This window comes from Macrotis lagotis, chromosome 1, assembly GCF_037893015.1.
Source record: "Macrotis lagotis isolate mMagLag1 chromosome 1, bilby.v1.9.chrom.fasta, whole genome shotgun sequence".
Classification (NCBI taxonomy): domain Eukaryota; kingdom Metazoa; phylum Chordata; class Mammalia; order Peramelemorphia; family Peramelidae; genus Macrotis; species Macrotis lagotis.
This window is the reverse complement of record NC_133658.1, coordinates 796,555,352-796,576,755: the sequence shown is the minus strand read 5'-3', so window position 1 is coordinate 796,576,755 and position 21,404 is coordinate 796,555,352. Positions and strand designations below refer to the sequence as shown.

Sequence of the window (21,404 nt, the reverse complement as noted above, 5' to 3'; positions counted from 1 at the left end):
GGAAGATCATTTTGGGAACTGAATGAAGGCGAACTGGGAGAGAGAAACTGAGGCAGGGACACTACATGAAGATAGTGGAAGCATTAGAAGAGAGATCAGTGTTAGGGGTGTTATAAATGAACAGTATTTGGCAATCAGTTGGATATGGGGAGGCAGGGGAGGCAGAGAAAGAGAGAATATGAAATGAAGAATGACTCCAAGGTTGGAAGCTGGTGCTGTCCTTGAGAGTAATAGAGAATATAGGAAATTGGGGAAACTTGGGCAGAATGATAGAGATTATCATGTTTTTAATGTCTATGGAGCATCCAGTTCAGAGTGTCCAGTGGGTCTCAGAGGTCAGGAGAGAGATTCAGCCTGGATCAGAGAATCTGAGAGGCCTCTGTCTGCATAGAGAAAATCATTGAATACACATGCGCAGTTGAGATCATGAAGTGAAATACAGACATTAAACATTAATGAGCAAGTGATGAATATATAACAAATCTTCAGGGAGCAGATGTCCATTGAATGAGACCCTGAACTACCTGAATAAGTGGAAAGGAACAGGGAGGCCATTGAAAGTTAGAAAAAATAGTGTGAGCTGAGGTGTGGGGGTTGAAACAATTATGGGGTATGTAGTGACCAGCCTAACCTGAGATCTGTATGAAGAGAGGAGATGAGGTGGGATGCACATAAATTAGACCATAGGTTCTGTCCTCTTTAATGGGTGATTGTCCAGACTTTGAGACATTATTCCTGATTCCAGGGCTAAGGAGTCAGTGGTGATTATTTTCAGGCTTGGTTATCCTGTTTTTTGCTGCCAATGTTCTTTTCTTTTTCTTAGCATTTCCTTGGTCATGTTGGTATCAGTCATGATCTGGACCATCAAGTGGAATTGTTGGTCAGCTTCTTACATCAGCTCCAGGTCACGTGGATATCTCCTATTCTTCATCTTTGGGCTTCCTGCTATTTGTACCTTAGGTAAATTGACTTTGATCTCTACCATCCACATGTTGCTATCTGTTGATATTTCAATTCTATTAAATCATTACTTCAGTAAACACTTATTCAGCCCCTATTTCACCCAGAGTCCTTTGTTTTAAGAATACTCATGCTACAAAATTTAGATAAGACCTGGTCTCTTGTTTAAGGGTCACTGCCCCCCTCAAAGTACCTCTACCAACATCTGCAATATAGTAACATAGGATTGTAGAGGTGGAATGGATCTCTGCCAGGTCAGTCCCTTATGTTACTGGAGCCTGAAGGGAGGAGATTTGTTTGAGGAGGATCCCTCATGATAGGGATTCAATCTTGTCAGTACGATGTAGGAGACTAAGTTATTGCTTAGCTTAACTCTTGAAGAGAAGTGGATATTCTTGTACACAACATGGAAGAACTTTAAATCTCTGAGGATCCAATGACAGTTGGATTCTTGAAATTTCTCTCAACTCTATCAACAGATTATATTGAATAAACCAGAAATTTTGTGCCACCTGGAATATAACCAAAAGGAATGCATGCTTTTAGGGGCAGCTAGGTGGCACAGTGAAGGGCAGCTAGGTGGAGCAGTGGATAGAGCACCAGCCCTGGAGTCAGGAGGACTTGAGTTCAAATCCAGCCTCGGACACTTAATAATTACCTAGCTGTGTGGCCTTGGGCAAGTCACTTTTGCCTTGCAAAAACCAAAAAAATGCATGTTTTTGTGACTGACATAAATTTATATGATCATATATATATATATATATATATAATATACATTTGCATACATATTTAATATAAGTTATTTTGTGTAAGTATGTAATAGAGATACAAATATCTCTCACCATATTTATAAAAGTAGGAATTTGAATGCTGCCTGCTTCACTGAGCTCTGTTTCTTGTTCTCCAACTTGAACTATTTACATGTCAATCAAGGAAAACTTTGGGAGTTAATGAGCCTCAGAATCCTCCACACACATCCTGTGGAGATATCCTCAATATTAGTTTTAAGGATATCAGCTCTAAACTGATGGAAATTCCAAGGAATTTTGTAACTCCAAGTGATCAGGGATCCTGATATAAATGGTTACCACATTTAGTCAGTCCATCATTCAGCAAAAGCCATCAGAATGTTAAAACCTAAGATTAGCTTTTTTTGAAAGGTCTTGGTTCAGAGTCTTCTGGGGATTCTTAGTTCCAGATAACTATCTGATTAGGGGATAGAAAATTTCTCACAACTTCTATGAAATGATTGTTTATGAGTCTATGTTATTAGAACCTATTTTTGGACCTTCTCTCCTGTTATGACTCCTTGAAATCCCATCATGTCTCCAGATTTTTGTTTGGAGGTTGGGACAAAAAGACTTAATCTTACTGCCAAGATCCTCTTTGATTGGCAAATCAAAGGACAAGAAGAGTCAGTAGAAGCAGAGGGCCCACATCTCTGCCTCAGTAAAGCAAATCTGCAGCCACAAAAGTCCTGGTTATTTATGTTCATCAGAGATCTCCCTGGACTCCCAAATGGACAGTGCAGAGAATCAGAGTCACAGAGCATTAGAGCTGGGATGACCTTTACACACCATCTGATCCAATCCCCAGGGGCATTTTACAAGTAAGACAACTGAGACTTGGGCTGGGATTTACTCAACATGACACAGGAATTTAAATGCTCTGATGTCCAGTTGAGAACTTCCCAGGATTCTTTTTCTCTGTGCTTCTGGAATTTCTCTGACTTCTGTCCCTTCCAGAGGGAAGAAAAGGCTCTGAGGTCTGAGCAGGCTCCTTCAGGGGCTCAACAAAGCACTTTCCAGACTCCCCACAAGGCACCTACATGTGCTGGTGATGAAGACAATCCCTGGGCCTGAAAGAAAGTCACTGCTGGGGAGGGAAGAGCCAGAAGGAAAGGTCTGGAGCCAAAACTCAGGCCAGGCCAGGTCAGGAGCCAGAGCTTCTCATGAAGATGCCCTAGCCCAGACCTTGAGGAAGACAGGCACCTGGATGGAGGTTTCAGCCACAAAGATCTGCCAGGGTTCCAGGAGGCCCAGGAGCTTCAGTGTCAGTGAGATGAGGGTCTGAGGCAATCTGCCTCCCAGCAGTTCTGCCTTTTCATCCCAGGACTGATCACTCTCTACTCCTGCCGGCCTCTAATGGGTAGATGCCTGAGGATGCTGGTGTCCATCTTAGGACCTGCCCTTTTGACCTGTGAGTGCATGAGACCATGAAAACAAATAGATTGCAAGGGTCCCATGACTTCTGACGCAGACCCACCCAAGAAAGTAGGAAAGTTAGGATGTGTCATAGAGGACACAGCTGTTTCTCCCCTTCTGACAAAGAGGCAAAAAGGTCCAGCTTTGTTTTGGACTCTGTATCAAAGAACAGAAGGGAGATTCTCCCTACAGACACATGCAACCAAGGAGAAAACAAAGAGAGAAACAGGTTTCAGAATGGAAAAGGCCCCTGAGATCATGGTGGAGTTTAATCCTCTTACTTTACTGAAGAAACAGAGGGCCAGAGAGGGCCAGTGACTTGTTCAAGGTTACACAGTTCATCAAGAGCAGAACTAATATTTGAACTCAAATCCCTTCCTTCCAGGTCCAATCTCCCAGGATGCCAACAACATAGCAATACCTGGGAAGCTCCCCATATATCCATCATTGCCCTCCTCCTCTTCCCCCACTGAGCCCCATGACTGTCTCATTGGGGTCTCTCCAGCATAGAATGAGGACAAGTCCACCCCAGCCCAGCAGCCTGGTCTTCCTCTGTTTAGTGGGTGATCTCTGAGCAGTCTCAGCGGAGGAGCAGAGGCTGGTGCCCCTTTGGAGCCACTGATTGCCTTCCTGCTTTCAGCCCTCAATCAACTGCCCTAGCTACTTGAATATATAATGCAGTAAAGGGGGAGAGTGTCTTGTCTCCATCTTACAGATGTGCAGAAAATGGTTTCACCAAAGAGGGGCTAAAAGCAGAGCAGCCCTGAGGAGGAACACTGCAGAGGCCCATGGTCCTGGGGGACTCCCTCCCTTCTCTGGAGGCCAGATTAACTCCTCTACTCCAAGGGGTCTCTGATTCTCTTCTATTTTATCTCTGCTTCTCCACACAGAAACATTCACAGTATCTGGTCCTCTGATCCAACCCTCCCTGGCCCTGGAGGGGGAAGATGTACTGCTCTCCTGTCACCTCTCCCCTAAGAGGGATGCCCGGGGAATGACTGTGAAGTTGGTCAGAGGCCCCCTGGTTGTGGTCCTGTACCACAGGGGTCAAGAGAGGGAGGACGTCCAGGCCCCTCTATTTCAAGGGAGGACAGAGATGCAGAGACAGGGCCTGACTGAAGGAAAGATGACCGTGAAGATCCACCGGGTCCAGCTCTCTGACTCTGGCCTGTACACGTGTTATTTCCAGGAAAGCACTTTTCACAATGAAAGCAGCTCTGACCTTCTGGTAAGAGGTAGGTCCTACCTGGGTCATGGATATCTCTAGAGCTGAATGGGACCTTCAGATATTGCCACTGATGCAGATCTTTAGAGGGTGTAAAGGATTTTCCATACATTGCTCACTGGGTCCTTACAATTACCCTGTTAGTATTTTTGTTAATTGTGATGACCCAGGCCCCCAATGCCCAAAAGCCAGGTTTGTATTCTTTCAACCACTCAAGGTTCTCTGGTGGTACCTTTAATGAGGTTTGGGGATGTCTAGCTTCTCTGTAATTGTCTTATCTCCACCAATGGTGTTCCCCAATTTCAGAGACTATTCTGTATCCTTATTACATATAGACACTTAATAAATTAGTTTTTATATAGTAATATTTAATTGTATAGTGTCATGAGGACAAATGTATAAACACCATATTTTCTGATATTTGAGGACATTGTTCTCCCCTTATAATCACCTCAGTCTCTGAAGAGCTGGGTCATAAAGAGAGCTCAGATTCAGAGCTTAGTCACATTTTCATATAGTTTATTCTCACCAGATTTTAATTTCAAACTCCCCCTTGAAGTCCAGGCCCAAGACCCCTTGTTTCTTAGGGATTTCCTCCTGGCTGGCAGCAACATAGGCCCTAAGCCTGTTTCTATAAGGACATGAGGCCTAGATTGGGAAGGGAAAGAAAATTTTTCTTTACCCAACCCAGTTCACAGTATTTCTATCTTATGGGTGGATAGGACTTAACCTCCCCTGACCAGGGAAGGGATCTGTAGTCTGGCAAGTTTGGAGAGGGGCCAGGAGAACCATCCATTGGCACACTTTCCCCAGAAGCAATGGTTAATGTGCATTCAATTTCAGTGCTCAGAATAAGATATGTAAAGGTAAGGGGAGTGTTGGGGGGTGGGGGTGGGGCTGGGTAGTGGGAGAGATGATGGACTCACTGCATCAATGACCAAGAGAAGTCTGAAAGAGATGGGAAAGGATTTCCCCCAGTCACAAAGGAGAAGGAGGATGGCAGAGCCAAGGTCCAGAAGCCAAGTCGCCAGCTCTCATAGTGTGTTCATTATAGATCTTGGTCTGATCAAAGTCTAGATACCTCTAAAAGGAACTGACATATTAAACCTTGTTCTGTCATAACTTTGGCAAAAATTAGTGGATCAGCCCCTTCTCAATGCTAGCCTAAGGAGATGCAGACTTGGACACCAGATAGACCTATCCAACTATCCAGGTGGCCAGACTCCCCTACTTGCCAGAGAGCTTAACTTCTCCCCTGGCTCTCTGCCCCATTCTTCCCCCCACCCCCACCCCCACCCCAACTCAGTTGTACAGACAATAATCACAGAAAGATCAGAAAACACCAATCGAGGAGCCTGGGCTCCCTCAGCAGCTATAAGTCATCTCTGGGCAGTGACAGAGCAGAGGCTAATGCAGAGCCTCCTTTCAGGTCATTGAGGGCACATGGTGCCTTTCTGTCCTTATCTCTGACCCTCCAACATCCAAAGAGCTTCCCTCCAAAAGGAGTCAGGAAAGAATGTCTTATCCACAAGGGGATCACAGCAAGGAAAGTAACTTGTCCAGAAGTTGGTCCACAGCAGAGCAACAGCTGATCCAGAAGTCAGTTTCTTCTGCTGGAACCCCAACCACACAAACAAATTCTCTAAATCCTTGTTCTATATTGTCCTCTGTTCTGCTGTGTCCCTAGAACGCCAGAGAGGAGCATTCTCAGTGATTGGTCCTGTTCAGCCCATTCAGGCCAAGCAGAGGGAAGATGCCACACTCTCCTGTGAACTCTCCCCAAGGATGGATGCTCAGAGCATGAGTGTGACATGGTTCAGAAACAAGACCCTCATTCACAAGTTCCCCAGTGGAGAGAAACTGGAGGAATTTCAGGGGGCTGAATTAGAAGGTAGGACAGAGCTGCTGACACCTGACTTGGCTGAAGGGAAGGTGACCTTGAGGATCCAGCAGGTTCAGATCTCTGACTCTGGTCCATACACTTGTCATGTCCGGTCACCTGAGAACTATGATGAAGCTCATGCTGAACTGCAGGTAACAGGTAGGTCCTGTAGGGTTTATGGGTTTGTTTTGAATCTCAGACTTTTAGAGCTGGAAGTTATTTTAAAGACTCAAAACCCCTCATTTAAAAAATGAGGAAAATGGGACATAGAGTGGGAGGGATTTTCACAAGATCACACACTTTGGAGATGTCTGGGTTGGGAATCAGACTCAGCTCTTCTCCCTCCAGATCTGACCTCATTCTTCTAGATATGTCTCTGAGATTCTGCCTGTGTGAAATCACAGACTTTGAGAAAGGAACAAACTCACTCTGGGAAGTGAATCTTGACTCATGGTTTCAATTCTCTTCCCTCCCTTTGAACCTTCAGATCTGGTGTTTCCTCTAATAGATGATGGCAGCCTCCTCTCTGTCCTAGAGCTCAGATGCCAGGTCTAACCTGGTCCTCAAAAGCCAGACTTTGAGGGGGGTACAAAGGGTCTGAGACCTTCTTAACTCTCATCTTCACAGCTTTCATCCACACTTATCTAGTGACCAGTGGTTACTCTGTGACCAGTCTTGTAATAGGTGAGGCTGTAGGGAAGAGAAGGGAAGAAGATCTGACCTCACAGCATTATGGAGCTGGAGAGATAGGATGCTTCACCTACTAAAAAGAAATTAGAATATGGCAGAATGAAAGGAAGCATGGTAGAGTGGATGGAGGGCTGGGCTTGGAATCAGGAAAAAGTGGGTCCAGATGCAGCCCAGTCACTGTGTGACTTTGGACAAGTCACTGAAACTCTGTGTGCCAACTTCATTACAAAAGCCCTCTATAGCTTCCCATGATAAAGACACAATTCCTTAATGTATTTATGCATATCCTTGGGTCTTGATTAGTACAAATTCAATACATTTGAGTTCATATTCAATTCATAATTATGTAGAATATGGTCATTGATTCCAATTCAATGGAAATATGCAATGGGATTTCAAATAATGCACTTCATCAAATTAATCTGGATCTCCCTCTTTAATAAAGGGTTAGATCATTTAGAATATAATGTAGTTCAATTACAAAACTTTTATTTCATTGCAATTAAGTTCAGTCTATAGTTACTTTTATATTTAGTTCAGACCCATATAATTTCATTCCATCCAAAGCCTACTGTGTACCTATCCCTATACTTCAATGAGGGAGATGGAAAGTTTAGTTAAGACAAGTTCCTCCTGTCCCCAAGTTTCTCAGTTTAGGAAAAAGGCAGCTTATGGTGAGAAAGCAAGAGACATAAATATAATACAGAAGTGCACGAGAAGTGTGCAAAATGAAATAGGATGAGGGCGGGGGACTTGGGAATCAGGGAGAGCTTCCTGGAGGTGGTAATGATTACATTGGATATTGAAGGAAGAGAGGGAGGAAGGGCATTGCCAGCACAGGGACCTCCATGAGGAAAAGTATAACAAAAGAAATGGGGCATTGTTAGATCACATTGTCTGGTCTAGTCTGATCTGAGCACAGAGCACACGGAGGAAGAAGGAACAAGGTTAGACTGGTAGTATTACAGCAGATCAGGGAGGTTTACCCCAGTGGGAAGGCCAAGGTAAGCAGAATGAGATCTTTAGCAAAGAGCCCCTGAGTATTCTGGAGGGCAGGATTGACCTGACCTGGGATAGGTGCAGGGCAGAGGCCTTCAGAGAAATGGGAGAAACAGCAGGAGAGTGTCTTGTCTCTTAAATCAAGAGTAAGAAAAAATAACCGAGAAGAGGTTGGGGAATCTCCAGAGCTCCATTTGTTAGGAGACCAATGACGACTTTGTAGAGAACATCTTAAAAGAAGGGTGGGGGGAAAAGTCAGACTGAAGGTCATAGAAGAGAAATGTTATGAGGCCCTAATGACATTTTGGGCGGAGGCAAATTTTACCCCTGTCTTAGCAGTGAAATAGTAATTAACTGGAGAGGGGTATAAACATCATGGAATGCCTTAGGACTGGGAAGTCCTGACCAAGCTTTTAGGCCAATGGGAAGGAGTCACTTCAGAAGGAGAGCCGGAAGATGAGTGAGAGAGCAGATGACTATGGAGCAGGATACCAGCGGAGGGAGGGAGGGAAGGGGGTCTGATCAATGGCACAGGGAGGGGAATCAGCCTTAATGAGCAGGGAGGCCTCTCCTTACATAGCCAGAGGAAGAGAAGGAGGAAGGGATGATACAGAGGATGAAGGAAAGGAAGGGGGTGGTCTCACCCTCAGGTTCAATCTGGACTCTCCCCTCGGGACTCAGTGTCCTCATAGAATCTCAGAGCTGGAAGGGAGCTCAGAGACTACCCAGTCCAACTAGTACCTGAAAGGAAATCCCTAAAGCGCCTCTGGCTGAAGACCTTCAGGAGAAGGAGACCTTGACCCCTTTGAGGCAGCCTATCCCACCTGGGGCAGTTCTCCAGAGCAGGAAGGCTAAATAGGGATCCCTACCTCCTCTAGCTGTTGTTCCCCATTCAGCTTCTGGGACCAAAAGGACTGTAAGTCAGAGATAGGGTCTCTAAGCAGTTGAAGAACTTTCTGTCTATAACCCACAAGCAGACCCTACATTATCATCTGACTCACAAACAGAGATGAAGGGGTTAAGCTAATTTTTCTACCTAGACAGGGAACCCCTCAGGAGCAGGGCCTACATTGGCTGTTTTCTCTCCTCTGCTCTTTCGTGAGGTCCTAGGACAGGACTGGGTGGGCCGTAGAAGACTCAGTAGGGACATCTTACCTTGATAAACTCTGCTCTGAAACATTTAAGGAAGAGCCTTGAGGCAAGTAGACTGGGGACCAGGGCTAGCCCTTCCCTTTATCATTGTCCACTTTTTTTTTTTTTTTGCTAGGCAATGGGGTTAAGTGGCTTGCCCAAGACCACACAGCTAGGTAATTATTAAATGTCTGAGACCGGATTTGAACCCAGGTACTCCTGACTCCAGGGCCGGTGCTTTGTCCACTGCGCCACCTAGCCGCCCCCATTGTCCACTCTTAAGAGACTGTTCCACTGATCATGGCTATGCTCAGAGAATAATTAGCCCCAGAAAATCCGCCTCATATAGATAAAGAAGAACCTGATGTTCCAGCAGGAAAAGACTTTACTCATCATCTAATCCAAAACTTTTCTTTCACATTTGGGAACCTAAGGCCCAAACAGCAAACACTGAGGACCTGAGAAATTCCAGGGATAACATCCAGTTCTGCCTCTAGCTTGTTCAAAGGAGGGTCTCCAGTTTCTCCTTATCCAGTCTATCTTGCACAGGCTGCCAACATCATATCCCTGTAGCACAATTGTGGTCATGTCACTTCAACTGCTCCAGAAACTTCCATGGCTCCCTATTGTCTTAGAAATCTGGTCCCCCCATAACTATCCAATGTCATGGCTCCTCCCTCTACTCTATTGTCCTGGTCACTGATGAGGACATTGAAACCCTGGGCTCCTGGGGGATTGGGAGTAGGGAAGGTTACTGAAAGAGGTGAAAAATGTTGATAGAAACTACTTTGGGATTAAAGAATGTTTTCTCTAGAAGGGACCTCAGAGTTCATCCAGGCTCCCTCCTATATTTACATAGGAAGAGAATGAAACCCATTGACCTGTTGAAGATCAATTTGCCACCAAGTAATAGTCACAATTTCCAACCAGATCTTCTGATTTTCCAAATCTGGGGCTGTTTCTGCTCTCCAATATCATTTTGTTGCCCCCAAACCCCTCCTTTTGTGGTGGTTAAACCAAGGTCCATAGAAGACAGAGGACTGGTGTGGCAATTTTGTGGACCCAGGGAGAGTTTCTCAATGTGGATGAACAAACCAGATCCAGAATAGACTTGAGAAGACAGTAGCATCTGTGGAATCAGGTTGGGTCTCAGTAGACCTGGGGTCCAGTCCTGTCTCTCTCATTACTTCAGTGCAATCTCTTGGACAAGTCTCTTCCCCTCTCGGTTCTGTGGTCCTCTGTCTAATGATGGGCTTGCTCTAGATGTGATCTAAGGTTCCATCATCCTTGATAGTCTCTGAAGCTAGAAGGACTCAGTTGTGAGGTCTGATCTGGGAATCAGAGGCCCCAGACTTCAGGCTGTGATTTATAAACTTGATAATAGAGGCTTCTCTCTCTAATCTGAGGCAGTTGGGCTAGATTCTCTCTAAGCTCTCTTCCAGTTCTTACATTCCATTTTCTGATGTCCTGGGGAAGCCTGGTTTTGGGGGGATTTTAGAGGGGGAGGAGGAAGGCATCACCTGTGCACAAATAATGATACTTGTCCAGGATTTCCTGAATCCTGATGCCCTCTGTACCCCCCTAACCTGGGCATAGGGATTAGGAATCAGGATTTTCCTATATCTGAATTTCCACAGTAACAGAATTTGGGGGACCTATTTTCAGAGAATCTTGCCACATCTCAGAAGATACCTGCTAGAGAGATTATTACCGTGATCTTCATCGGTTTCTTCTTGGTGTTTTAATTCTTCTGCCAAACAAAACTACCAGAACCAAAGGTAAGAGGAGTTCCCTGTCCTTGGGCCTTTAGTCCTTTCACTACTCACCAGACTCTTGATTATTGTGAGATGGATCTGTGGATCCCCTGATTTCTAGGCTAAGGCTCCTCCTTTGGGTCTGGTCTGACCCTGAACTGATGGACATGGGCTTTCCTGGAATGACAGAAAATCTCTGAGTGGCCCCTGAATTAGACAGAGGGAAATGTCTTAGCCATATTTTCACTGTGGCAATCCTCCACACACCCCATCTAGGAACTGGATTGTTGGTTGCTTTCTAGGTCCACACGGAGGGATGGAGATTGCTGGGGTTACCTTTTGCCAGGCAGCTGTCCCCATAACTGTTCCCTTCAATCCTTGAATGCTGACCTAGTCTCAGGTACCAACCCCAGTCCGGCCCTGGAAGTCCTAGTCTGCTCTTGGCCCTTATTCAGTCATCATGACCCCCTACCCAGTACCTCCCCAGACCTGCTCATCCACAGGCTGACTCAAGAAATTTAGTCATTTTGAGATGAATAAATTATTTTAATCCAGGATTTCTTGGTGTGGCTTGGACTTTGCCTCATCTAGGTTTCATGTGTGATGAGAACAATTTTTTTACTCTTAAATTGAGAATAAATTTTTACTCACTATTTCCACATTCAGAAACAAACTCTTCTAGCTATACAGCCAGTCCTTGGATAACATTATTGAATTTGCCCAAACATTTACCTCACCCAGATCATTTTAGGTAGAATTTTAAAAATCCACCCAACAAGAAAAATCTTACAAACAGAATCTAATTTAGGTGATTCAAGACCCATTATGTTCTACTCAGGCTTGGGAGGTGGGTAGATCTTGTGTATAGGTTGCTCAGGAGTTTTCTGACTCTAGATGATTATCTCCTCTCCTTGTCTATGAGTGAAATAATCAAAGCCATAGCTAGAATCCCTGATTCTAGCAAGGACCCAGAAAGAACAGTAAGAGTAGATCTGAATGTTGGGGAAGTGGCTCATTAATTGGAAACCCCATCACTGTAACCTGGGAAAGACCTAGCTTTAAAAAAATAAAGTCTCCCAACTGCATCCAGGGTCATCCACAGTTGTCCTGATCCATATCTGGGCCCAGATGGCTCTGGAGTAAAAAGTGAAGCTGATGACTTTGCACAGCACCCTTCATTTAAATCCAACTCACTTGCAAATCCTAGCATCACGTCCCTGACACTATTGATTTGGACTGTAGCCCAGCCTCAGATACTTGGGAAGCACAAGTGGGTGATATTTTAAAAAAATATTTAATTTTTAATTTATAGAATAAGACAAGGTTTTCCTTAATGTGGCAAAATAAAATAAATGATTACAAGAGAAACTGCAAATCTATTCTATACCACTTGTTCTTCCTTTTAAATATATAATATGATGACTACCATTAGAAACAAATATGTATACGTATGAATAAATATATATGTAAATATATTTATGTAAAATCATTCTATACATACTTCTATTAATCACTTCTTTCTCTGCATGCAAAAATGTTTTTCTTCATTTGTCCTTTCAGGCTTTTTGGGTATTTAAAATAGTCAAGAAGACATATTCATTCAGAGTTGTTCTTAAAACAATATTTCTATTATTTAATCCAATATTCTCTTGGTTATGTTCATTTTGGTTTTCATTATTTTGTTTAAATCTATCTGCAGTAGAGGAAATATGTAGCAGAGAAAAGGGAAAATGTTAGAGTTTAACTTATTTCTTTCAAAAAATATTCCATCAATCATGTTAAACAATTAACCTCTTTTAAAAAATTAACTTCTTTCTTTACTTAAGGTCTTCCCTTATCATGATCATCCCCATTCCATGGTCTAAGCTTTCCAGAATACTTGAGATTCACCTCCACCCAACCTACTCCCATCCCATTGTTTAAAGTTATCTCACAAAACCACTTGCTCCCATCCCGTTACCGGAGCTGGGGCTGGGGGTTCCCATTCAGTACCACACCGTTTTGACAATTGCTACTTATAATGCAGTTTAACACTTGGTACTGACAGGAGGGAAGTGGCCGCGGCCCCGCCGCCCCGGGCCCCCTGCCCGCCGGCACGAAGACCTTCAGGACAGCGCCGGACCTTCGGTGGGTGCCGCGGCGGGCGCGGGACGCGGGGGGCGGGATCGGGGCGGCCCGGGCCTCTGCCCTCCCTCGGGCCCGGCCACAGAGGATTTGGAGCTGCACAATACGGCCAACACGAATTTCTGAAAAAAAAAATGAGGGTATCTGACTGTCAGCCCCATCCCTAGAACATCCAGATTTCTCTATCTCTCCTAAGACAAATTTTCTCCTGAGCTACCACCTGACCCCAGAATGTTCCCCCCAGGTCTCCTACCTCACCCTCTTGGAGTCCCTGAGCCGGGCTACTCCTTCCTCCCCCCTCCTCTTCTCCCACACTCAGCATCCCCTCCTCTAGGAAGCCTGTCCTCCTCAAGCATCTTCTGGGCTTCTATCCATGACTGGTCAGAGAAAGTTAAAGCACTATTCCTTCCAATCATGGGAAGGGCTGGAGAGGGGAAGCCCCAGGGGGCCAGAGGCTCCCCAAAGCCACCTGGAAGGAGGTGTTGGTGTCCCTGTGGTCCTGCACATGCAGGAGAGGAAAAAGGGGAAGATCACAAAAAAAAAATACTAAATTGAAATTTAACCTATTATCCTTTTAATTAAATTGAGACCAATCTTGTAAGTAAGTCTGGATGGGCTGTTAGAAAAAAAAATTTAAACAGTTTGATTTTGATAAATTTAATTATTAGGTAATCATGTGAAGTCATTTTTAAAAATCAATACTTGGGAGGAGTTTGATCTCCCTGCTTTGGTCTCATGACTTAGAACACTATACACTCATCCCCCCCTTCCTTTTTTCAGCTTCTGAGATAAGGTTAATCAACTTCTAGATCCTTTGTTACTTCATCATCTCTAATTTAGATTTTGGGGAATAAGTGAGTATTTTACAGGGATATTAGTACTGTTAAACTTTGTACAGATTGGGAGTAATATAGATTGCTAAACTGGTTTTATCTAAGAGTATGCTTATGTGAGTTAAGGTAGAAATGTGGGTTTATTTCTAGTGCTCTAGAAAAACTGTATTTGAGTAAATCTTAAGCCTTTGATGGACTTTATTGCAGTACCCTTTAGTTCAAAGAAGATATTATTTGGAAATTATGTGGTAATTGAGATATATTGCATGTGAAGAAATTTGGGGAATCTATAATACTTAAAAAATGTTATACTAACTTGAAGTTGATAGATTTCAGTTCTAAAGATCTATTTTATTTTCCTTTAAGGTTGAATAACTAAGTCTGTTTTTAATAGCAGGAATATTTTTTGAGAAAGGAGAAACAGGACAGGTAACATTATCTTGTTGCTTGGAAGATGTAGAGTTGTTCCACCACAAATGGACATGGTTGGATTGAATCTCAGAAGGGCTCCAGAAGTTCATGAGACTGATCCATGCAGAAGAAACCACAAGAGGAGGCACCCTACCACTTCATTCACGTAAAAATGTGCACCTTTTATCACTCTCTGAATATTATCACTCTCTGAGTATTATCTTTGCCTTCCTCAATAATTTCCATGGCTTTAGATGTGTCATGTAAATGTGTCCTTATCCAAACCTTAGCCTCCATTTTAATGTTAATTGATCCAAAACCTCTACTGCAGGTGGTACTGGAAGGTGGCTCTTTGATCCGTTCCCACTCTACTTTTAAACATGGTAAAATTATTAATTGACACACTTTTGCTCCTTTAAAGGCTATGAATATATTAGAGGGACTAAAATTATGAAGATACACTTTGATTTCTCCTCTATAATTACTATCTATAGTACCACCCCCACTTGCACATTTTGAATAGCAATACTTGATCTGGTGACTAACTGACCATAATATCCTTTAGGAATCTCAACCTCTAGTCCTGTAGAGAGTAATCCAGATTTTCAAGGGACCTAATTCTACATCTTGAGTTAAAGACAAATCATAGCCCGTGGACCCAGCAGTTCTCTGATGGGGGCCAGGGCATATATTTTATCACATGGATATCATTTCAAGGTTCTGAACTTTGCTTGATTAAGTCTTATTTGTAAGTTAGGGGTCATCATTCAGGATAAAGGGGTACCTTCACCCAGTGGATGGTTATTCAACTGTTGTAAGGCCACAAATAAGTTTTCTTTCTATTTTTGTAAGAGTTATTTCCTAACTTCTTCAGTTTTTCTTTTAACAAACCTTTCACTCTTTCAATCAAGCCATTTGCCTGGGGGTAATAGGGTAAGTGGTAAATCCATTCTTTATTGTGTGTCTTACAATATAGGCTAATTTCTTTGCCTTTAAAATGTGACCCATTATCACTCTGTATTTGCATAAGAGAACCATAATATAATATACAGGTGTTCTTCTGAGTAGCTCTTTTGTAGGGGCAGGCTATGAGTACCCCAGAATAGGTATCCATACAGGTGCAGGCATATTGACACCCTTGACTAAAAGGCAAAGGTCCAGTATAATGAATTTGCCAAATTTGGGCAGGCAGGGTGCTTAAATTTCCCCAATAATAGTGTTGGGAATTGGTCTTTCTTTAAATAATTGACATTGGGTACATTGATCAGTAATTTGTCATAACAATGAAAGGCAAATTGATATACTCCAAGCAAGGACCCACCTGTGAGAGGCTTGGGGTCCTAGATGTCCTGCAGTTACATGGCACCATCTGACCAAAATCAATACATTGATTTTAAATCAATTTTCAAAACTTCCAAAACCAATATTTTATTTATACAAAGTCAGTCTTGCACATACCTTCATTCTACATGCTTTAGCTTCCATAAATCTGATATACTTCAAAAAACCCAACCTTTTCTATGCCTCCTCATTTTTCCTTGCAAGCCTTTCATTATTCTCTTCATAGGTCTTTTAAACTTAGTATTCAGACTGCACAACTTGCATTTTCTCTATATATTATTTAAGCATATTTCAGACTTTATTCATCCCCCCTTTCTTCTTTCTTTTTTTTTTTTTAACACATGCTGTTCCTGACCAGATCCAATGACTTATTTAAAATTTTGCTTCTACAGCTAAATAGGCACAGTACTATTTTCAAATTCTTGGGCAAGATTTTTCTATGTCCCTGATTTCCGTTGTATACTTAAATTTTACAGATTGTGATGGTCATTGTACTTTAGAAAGACTAATTTCTCATCAAGTAAATTTAGATTCATGCCCCTTAAAATGTCAATTCCTAATATGTACTGGGGGGGGGGGAACTATCACCACTGAGTACTTCTTTTTGGGTAATTGGCCTATGTGGCCTAACTTGTTTTATCTAAATCTCTTTCCCTCCTAAGTCTATAATTGTAATGGATATTCTATTTCTAAATATACCAAGATTGTCATATATCAAAGAGGTCTCACCCCCAGGATCCATTTTTTTCCAATTTATAATTAATTAACCTTATGAGAGTCTGATAATCCCTCTGCCTGATCTCTATTACCAAGGTTTGGTCCATATCTGTTATTCTCCTTTAAGACAGGTCAGATATGGGTACAGGCAGAATGCTGATGGAGTGGCCCTAATTTCCCTATTTCTACATTCTTGTCCTCCTTTCTTCTTCTTATTCATTCTGAACAAGTCAGGAGTAAGGAGTCCATCAATCTTATTCCTATCCACTCCTGCTCATAGCAGGACAATAAACAAATCTTTTTGGGATATTCTGTTTTTGACTTTATCTTGAGACTGAACAGTAACATGCTCACTACTCCTATATCAAGATTTATTGCCATCAGTTTACTCGCAGTTGCCTAAGTTCTCTAATTGGGAGATTTTATCCAAAACTTCAGCCAGAAGTTTGCCTGCTTCACTAAGCAGCAATGTCATTATCAGATTTTTATATCCAGGAGGGACCCTCCAGACTAAGATATTGAAGCAGGCTGCTCCAACCAAAGCCAAATCATATGTGTCAGCCTCCCCCACCATAGGATGAACTTTCTTCTTATCAATCTTCCCTTTTTTCTTCCTATATTTAAACTGTGCCACTCTAATGGCAACTTTTTCAGTTATTCTCTGATAATTGCATACCAAACCTCCTAAAATAAAGTTCTGACGTTGTAGAATAGACAATTTACTCAATAATTCCTTTCCCAAATTCACCTCGGAAGAACTGGAGATGGGGGGAGCTTCAGGGGCCAGAGATTCACCAAAACTTACCTTGAAGGAGTTGTTGGTGCCTCTGTGGTCCAGGTCATGGCACAAGCAGGAAAAGCACAAGGTAAAGATCTTGATGTCCCTGAACTAGAAAATGAGACCCTCAGATCGAGGACTCTCTAACCTCCCCTTTGCCCCTCCCATTCTCCAGGGAAAGGGGAAGGGGAAGACTGGGGAGGAGACCCCTCAGAGATATAGAGACAACTTGAGTCAGTGGATAGAGCTCTAGCCAGGCCTCTTCCTCAGTCCTTCAAGTCTCAATTTCTCCAGACCCTGCCTTCTCCAAGAACTCCACCATCATCCCTCCAACTGAGTTTTCTCCACTCAAACTTCTCACAGCACATGGTCATAGCCAGGCCATACCCTGGATATGGATCTCACTCTCCTTTGTATCATAGATATTTATGCATTTGACTTTCATATTAGATTGCAAACTAATCTTGACCTAGGTCTGGATTGAAGTTATTTTTGCATTCCCCCCCCACCCAATTTGCTCACAGAACTTGATTTTGTTTATTGGATAGAACAAAGCCCAGAGAGACATAGGTGATCTACCAGACAAGAGTCATTACAAAGTTTGGGGAACTTTTTATCCTAGAGAAAGAAAGATTCTGGGAAAATGCTAATCACAAGCTTCAAATATCTACAGATTCTCACATAGATAAAGACAGCAAGGAGAACTAGGAGCATTAGGGAGGACTTGCCTAGAGGCAGATTGACTCTAGTAAAAGGAAAATTTCCAAAGTGGACCTGACTGTCCTGAGTAGGCCTTCCTAGAGGCCCTGAATGACTGACCATTTGTTAGGGAATGTGTGGAAAAGGTTCTTGCTCCCATAGGAGCTGGACTAGAGTATCTCAGATCCTCTCTGGTTCTGAGATCAGGGATTCCAGGACTGGGAATCAGCAGTTCTGATGATGATGAAATTGGTGGGACCACCATAAAGATGAGAGTTATTAAAAGTAAAAATCTCATGACTAGCCCTGAAGTTGTAAAGCTCAGGATTTTTATTTTACAAGCCTGCAAAGTTCACAGAAACAACATAGACCTCTGATAGAATTTTGTTACAAAACAGGAAACAAGGTAGGAAAGAATGTAGAGGAAAAAAAAGAGAGAAGGAAATGGCAGGGAGCCCAGGAGAGGAGAAAGCTGAGGTCAACATCAATCCGGCCACATGGAGCTGAGGTCAACATCAATTCGGCCACATGGAGCTGAGGCTATGTGCTCCAGCCACACAGACCTGGGGCTTGTGGTTCTAGCTTAGAGAAAGTGGCCATCCTGCAAAGAAGAAAAGAGAGAGGAGAGAGAAACAGAGACAGAGACAGAGACAGAGAACCACTCCAGAAGACCTTGCTTGATTACATTTCCATAGTGGGTTGGACAGCGTGGTGCTTTGGGAGTGATTTATCACCCAACTTTGGATATTTTCCAATATGTAGGCCATAGGAATGGCCCCCCAAGGAGTGGCTAAGAGAGTACTCATTGTGCATGGATGGTGTTCTAGCCACCCCAACACTACTTAGCCACCCCTGAGCCATCTAGCCACCCCCTGAGGCCGCATTTGAACTCAAGTACTCCTGACTCCAGGGCCAGTGCTCTATCCATTGCACCACCTAGCCACCCCTGGATTTTTTTTTATAAAAACAGTAAGACTGTTTAGTTATTAACCATGCTTAAAATAGAAATATAAATCATTGCTTTTAGAATTCTTTAAAACCATTAGAATATCTTAGGTAACTGAATTTTCAGCACATATTATTATTTCCAATGTAACAAAACAGTAGTAGAATAACTAGATTTCCAAGAATAGTAAGGTTTTATTAAACATAATCTTTTTCATTATGATATTATGCTTATGTAAACTTATGCCTACAGATTCATAGCAAGTTAATATGTTTAGAAATTTAAGAGATCCCAGAGAAGTGCCTTGACCTTTGATATTTCCTTTCATTATCCCTAAACATTTACCAATTTCTGGCTTCAACATTATTATAGTGACTACAAATTGCTTATGTTTTTTTTTTAGGATTTCTTTTTTTGCAAGGCAAATGGGGTTAAGTGGCTTGCCCAAGGCCACACAGCTAGGTAATTATTAAGTGTCTAAGACCGGATTTGAACCCAGGTATTCCTGACTCCAGGGCCTGTGCTTTATCCACTATACCACCTAGCCACCCCAAATTGCTTATGTTTTCACAAAAGATAATCAAATAATTTTAGGTGCAATTCCTTTGATCCTAGGTAAATCAAGGAAATTAAGGCATTTACCAACGTTGATAACATAATTGATAAAAGACTTATGAACCTCAAATAATACTCAGAGTTATCTTCTGATTTAATACATGTACACATATACACATATAGATACAATTCTCAGTATAATAAAGATTACACATTGGTTCACTTCTGGTAAGTTTTCAGAGTCTCTGGTCAACCCACTAAACCTCAAGAAAGCCCAGTATCCTTGTCTCAGATTCTGGGCCAGTATAGAGGAGAGATAGGCTGCTGCAAACTCCATATAGAGATTTATGATTTAAAATATATATTTATATATACATACATGCATATTCATATTATTTTTTCATTGAATCATGCTAATTAAAACATTTCCAAAGCATATTAATTGTGTAACTCTGACAAGGCAATTAACTTTTTTAGAACCTCAGTTTCCTCATCTGTAAAATGAAATTGTTAGAATAAAAAAATCTCAGTGAGATGAGAACAAACTAAATACTGGAAAAATACTAGCAAAAAAGACAGACTCTAGCCTTAAGGGGCTTCCTTTTTTTGATTCCAAAGGCAATGAGATTAAGTGCCTTGCCCAAGGTCACACGGCTAAGTAAGTCTCAAGTGTCTGATGTCATAGCCCTTACTCCAGAGCTAGTGCTTTATCCTCTCTAGGAGTTTCCTTTCTAATGGGAAAAGATCAACTGAAAATGAAGGACTGGGATAGGAGGGAAGAGGAAGGTGATCTACACAGGGGTCTGATGGAGGAACCTGGATTGCAGCCCTGGGAGTAAAGAATGTTAACCCCCTGGATCAAAAGCCTCTTCCTCTCTCCCTCTTTCTAATCTTTCTAACTTGCTTTTTAGGCAGATAACATCAGATTGCATTAAAGGTTGGCTTTTCTACAGTGTTTTAAAGTTGGCCAAAATCTCGTTTGTTTTGGTTTTAATAGGTCAGAGTGAGTATAAATAGCAATTCTTTCTGTTGTCAGAGACCCCAAGGGTCTTCTCTAAGATTGATTTTTTTTTAAAGTAGACAAGCTAGGTCATCTTTTGCTTCATTTCTTACCTAGCCCTAACTCACTGAATGGATGTTGACTCAGACAAATTGAGACCTTGACTTAAAAAAGATCATAGTTTTCCTCTGCAGGGCAGCTAGATGGCACAGTGGATAGAGCACTGGCCCTGGAATCAGGAGGACTTGACTTCAAATCCGGCCTCAGACACTTAATAACTGTCTAGCTGTGTGACTTTGGGCAAGTCACTTAACCTTATTACCTTAAATGAAAAAGAAAAAAAAAGGTTTCCCACAGCATCTAAAGTCATCCCGAGTTGTTCTGACTTGTGTCTTGTCACCGGACAAAGATGACTCTAGAAGAGAGAGTGAAGTTGATGTCTTCTCATAATCCTGTTTCAGTTAAATCTAATTCATTTGCAAGTTGTTAAAAGTTATAATTTTATATTAATTACTATGATATGTATAATGAATTAAACTATACTAATTTAGATTGTAGAATTCCCTTTTCATAGACTGACTCTGGGTTTGGGAAAACATTGAAAACAAAGTAAAAGAAGTCATCCCTCAATCATGACAGGACCTGTTCTGTGTTAACTAACAGTATAACCTATAATGTATTGTAACCTAAAAGTTATACAATCAACCCAGGTGTTTCCATAAGACTCCCCCTTGGATAGTCACAAGTGATATAATTATTGTTTTGACTTTCATGGTGGGCTTGTCCAGATCTGATTGTTCTATGATCCACCTGTTCACTTATTATCATCATGTATAAAATATGTGACTCTACAACATTACTCCGAGGAATGGAGTAATCCCATGATTTGCAAATTGACTCTGTGAAAAAAAAAAGTAATTAATAAACTACTATATGATAGCCTGGCATTCTGTCTCTGCCTTACTTTGTCACATCCAGCTTAGAGATGGTGCAGTAAAAACTTCATTAACATAAATTGGTGGCAGTGGTTCTCTAGGGGAGTGGTTGTGGAGAAGAGGGCCTTGAATTTTCCAGTATCTGAATTGAGAGTGGGCCCACTGGAAAACTTATTCCAAAGTTGTAATTCACCTATCTGGTAAGTCCAGTGCCTCTGAC

General features: G+C 42.2%; 1 protein-coding gene across 9 annotated transcripts in view; it reads left to right on the top strand.

Annotated features, from left to right (window-relative positions):
* Window positions 1-21,196, top strand: part of LOC141508300 (butyrophilin-like protein 2) — a 41,185-nt gene extending 19,989 nt beyond the window's left edge. For 6 of the 9 annotated variants that reach the window (XM_074216780.1, XM_074216778.1, XM_074216777.1 and 3 more), the window contains 5 exons: window positions 824-960; window positions 4,055-4,399; window positions 6,077-6,430; window positions 10,757-10,869; window positions 14,197-21,196. In XM_074216780.1, coding sequence (XP_074072881.1) covers window positions 824-960; window positions 4,055-4,399; window positions 6,077-6,430; window positions 10,757-10,836 — 916 coding nt within the window. In that variant the 3' untranslated portion in view covers window positions 10,837-10,869; window positions 14,197-21,196. The remainder of the gene's footprint in view (window positions 1-823; window positions 961-4,054; window positions 4,400-6,076; window positions 6,431-10,756; window positions 10,870-14,196) is intronic. The other 3 variants (XM_074216785.1, XM_074216783.1, XM_074216786.1) reach the window with 3 other exon arrangements.
* The last annotated feature ends 208 nt before the right edge of the window (window positions 21,197-21,404 follow it).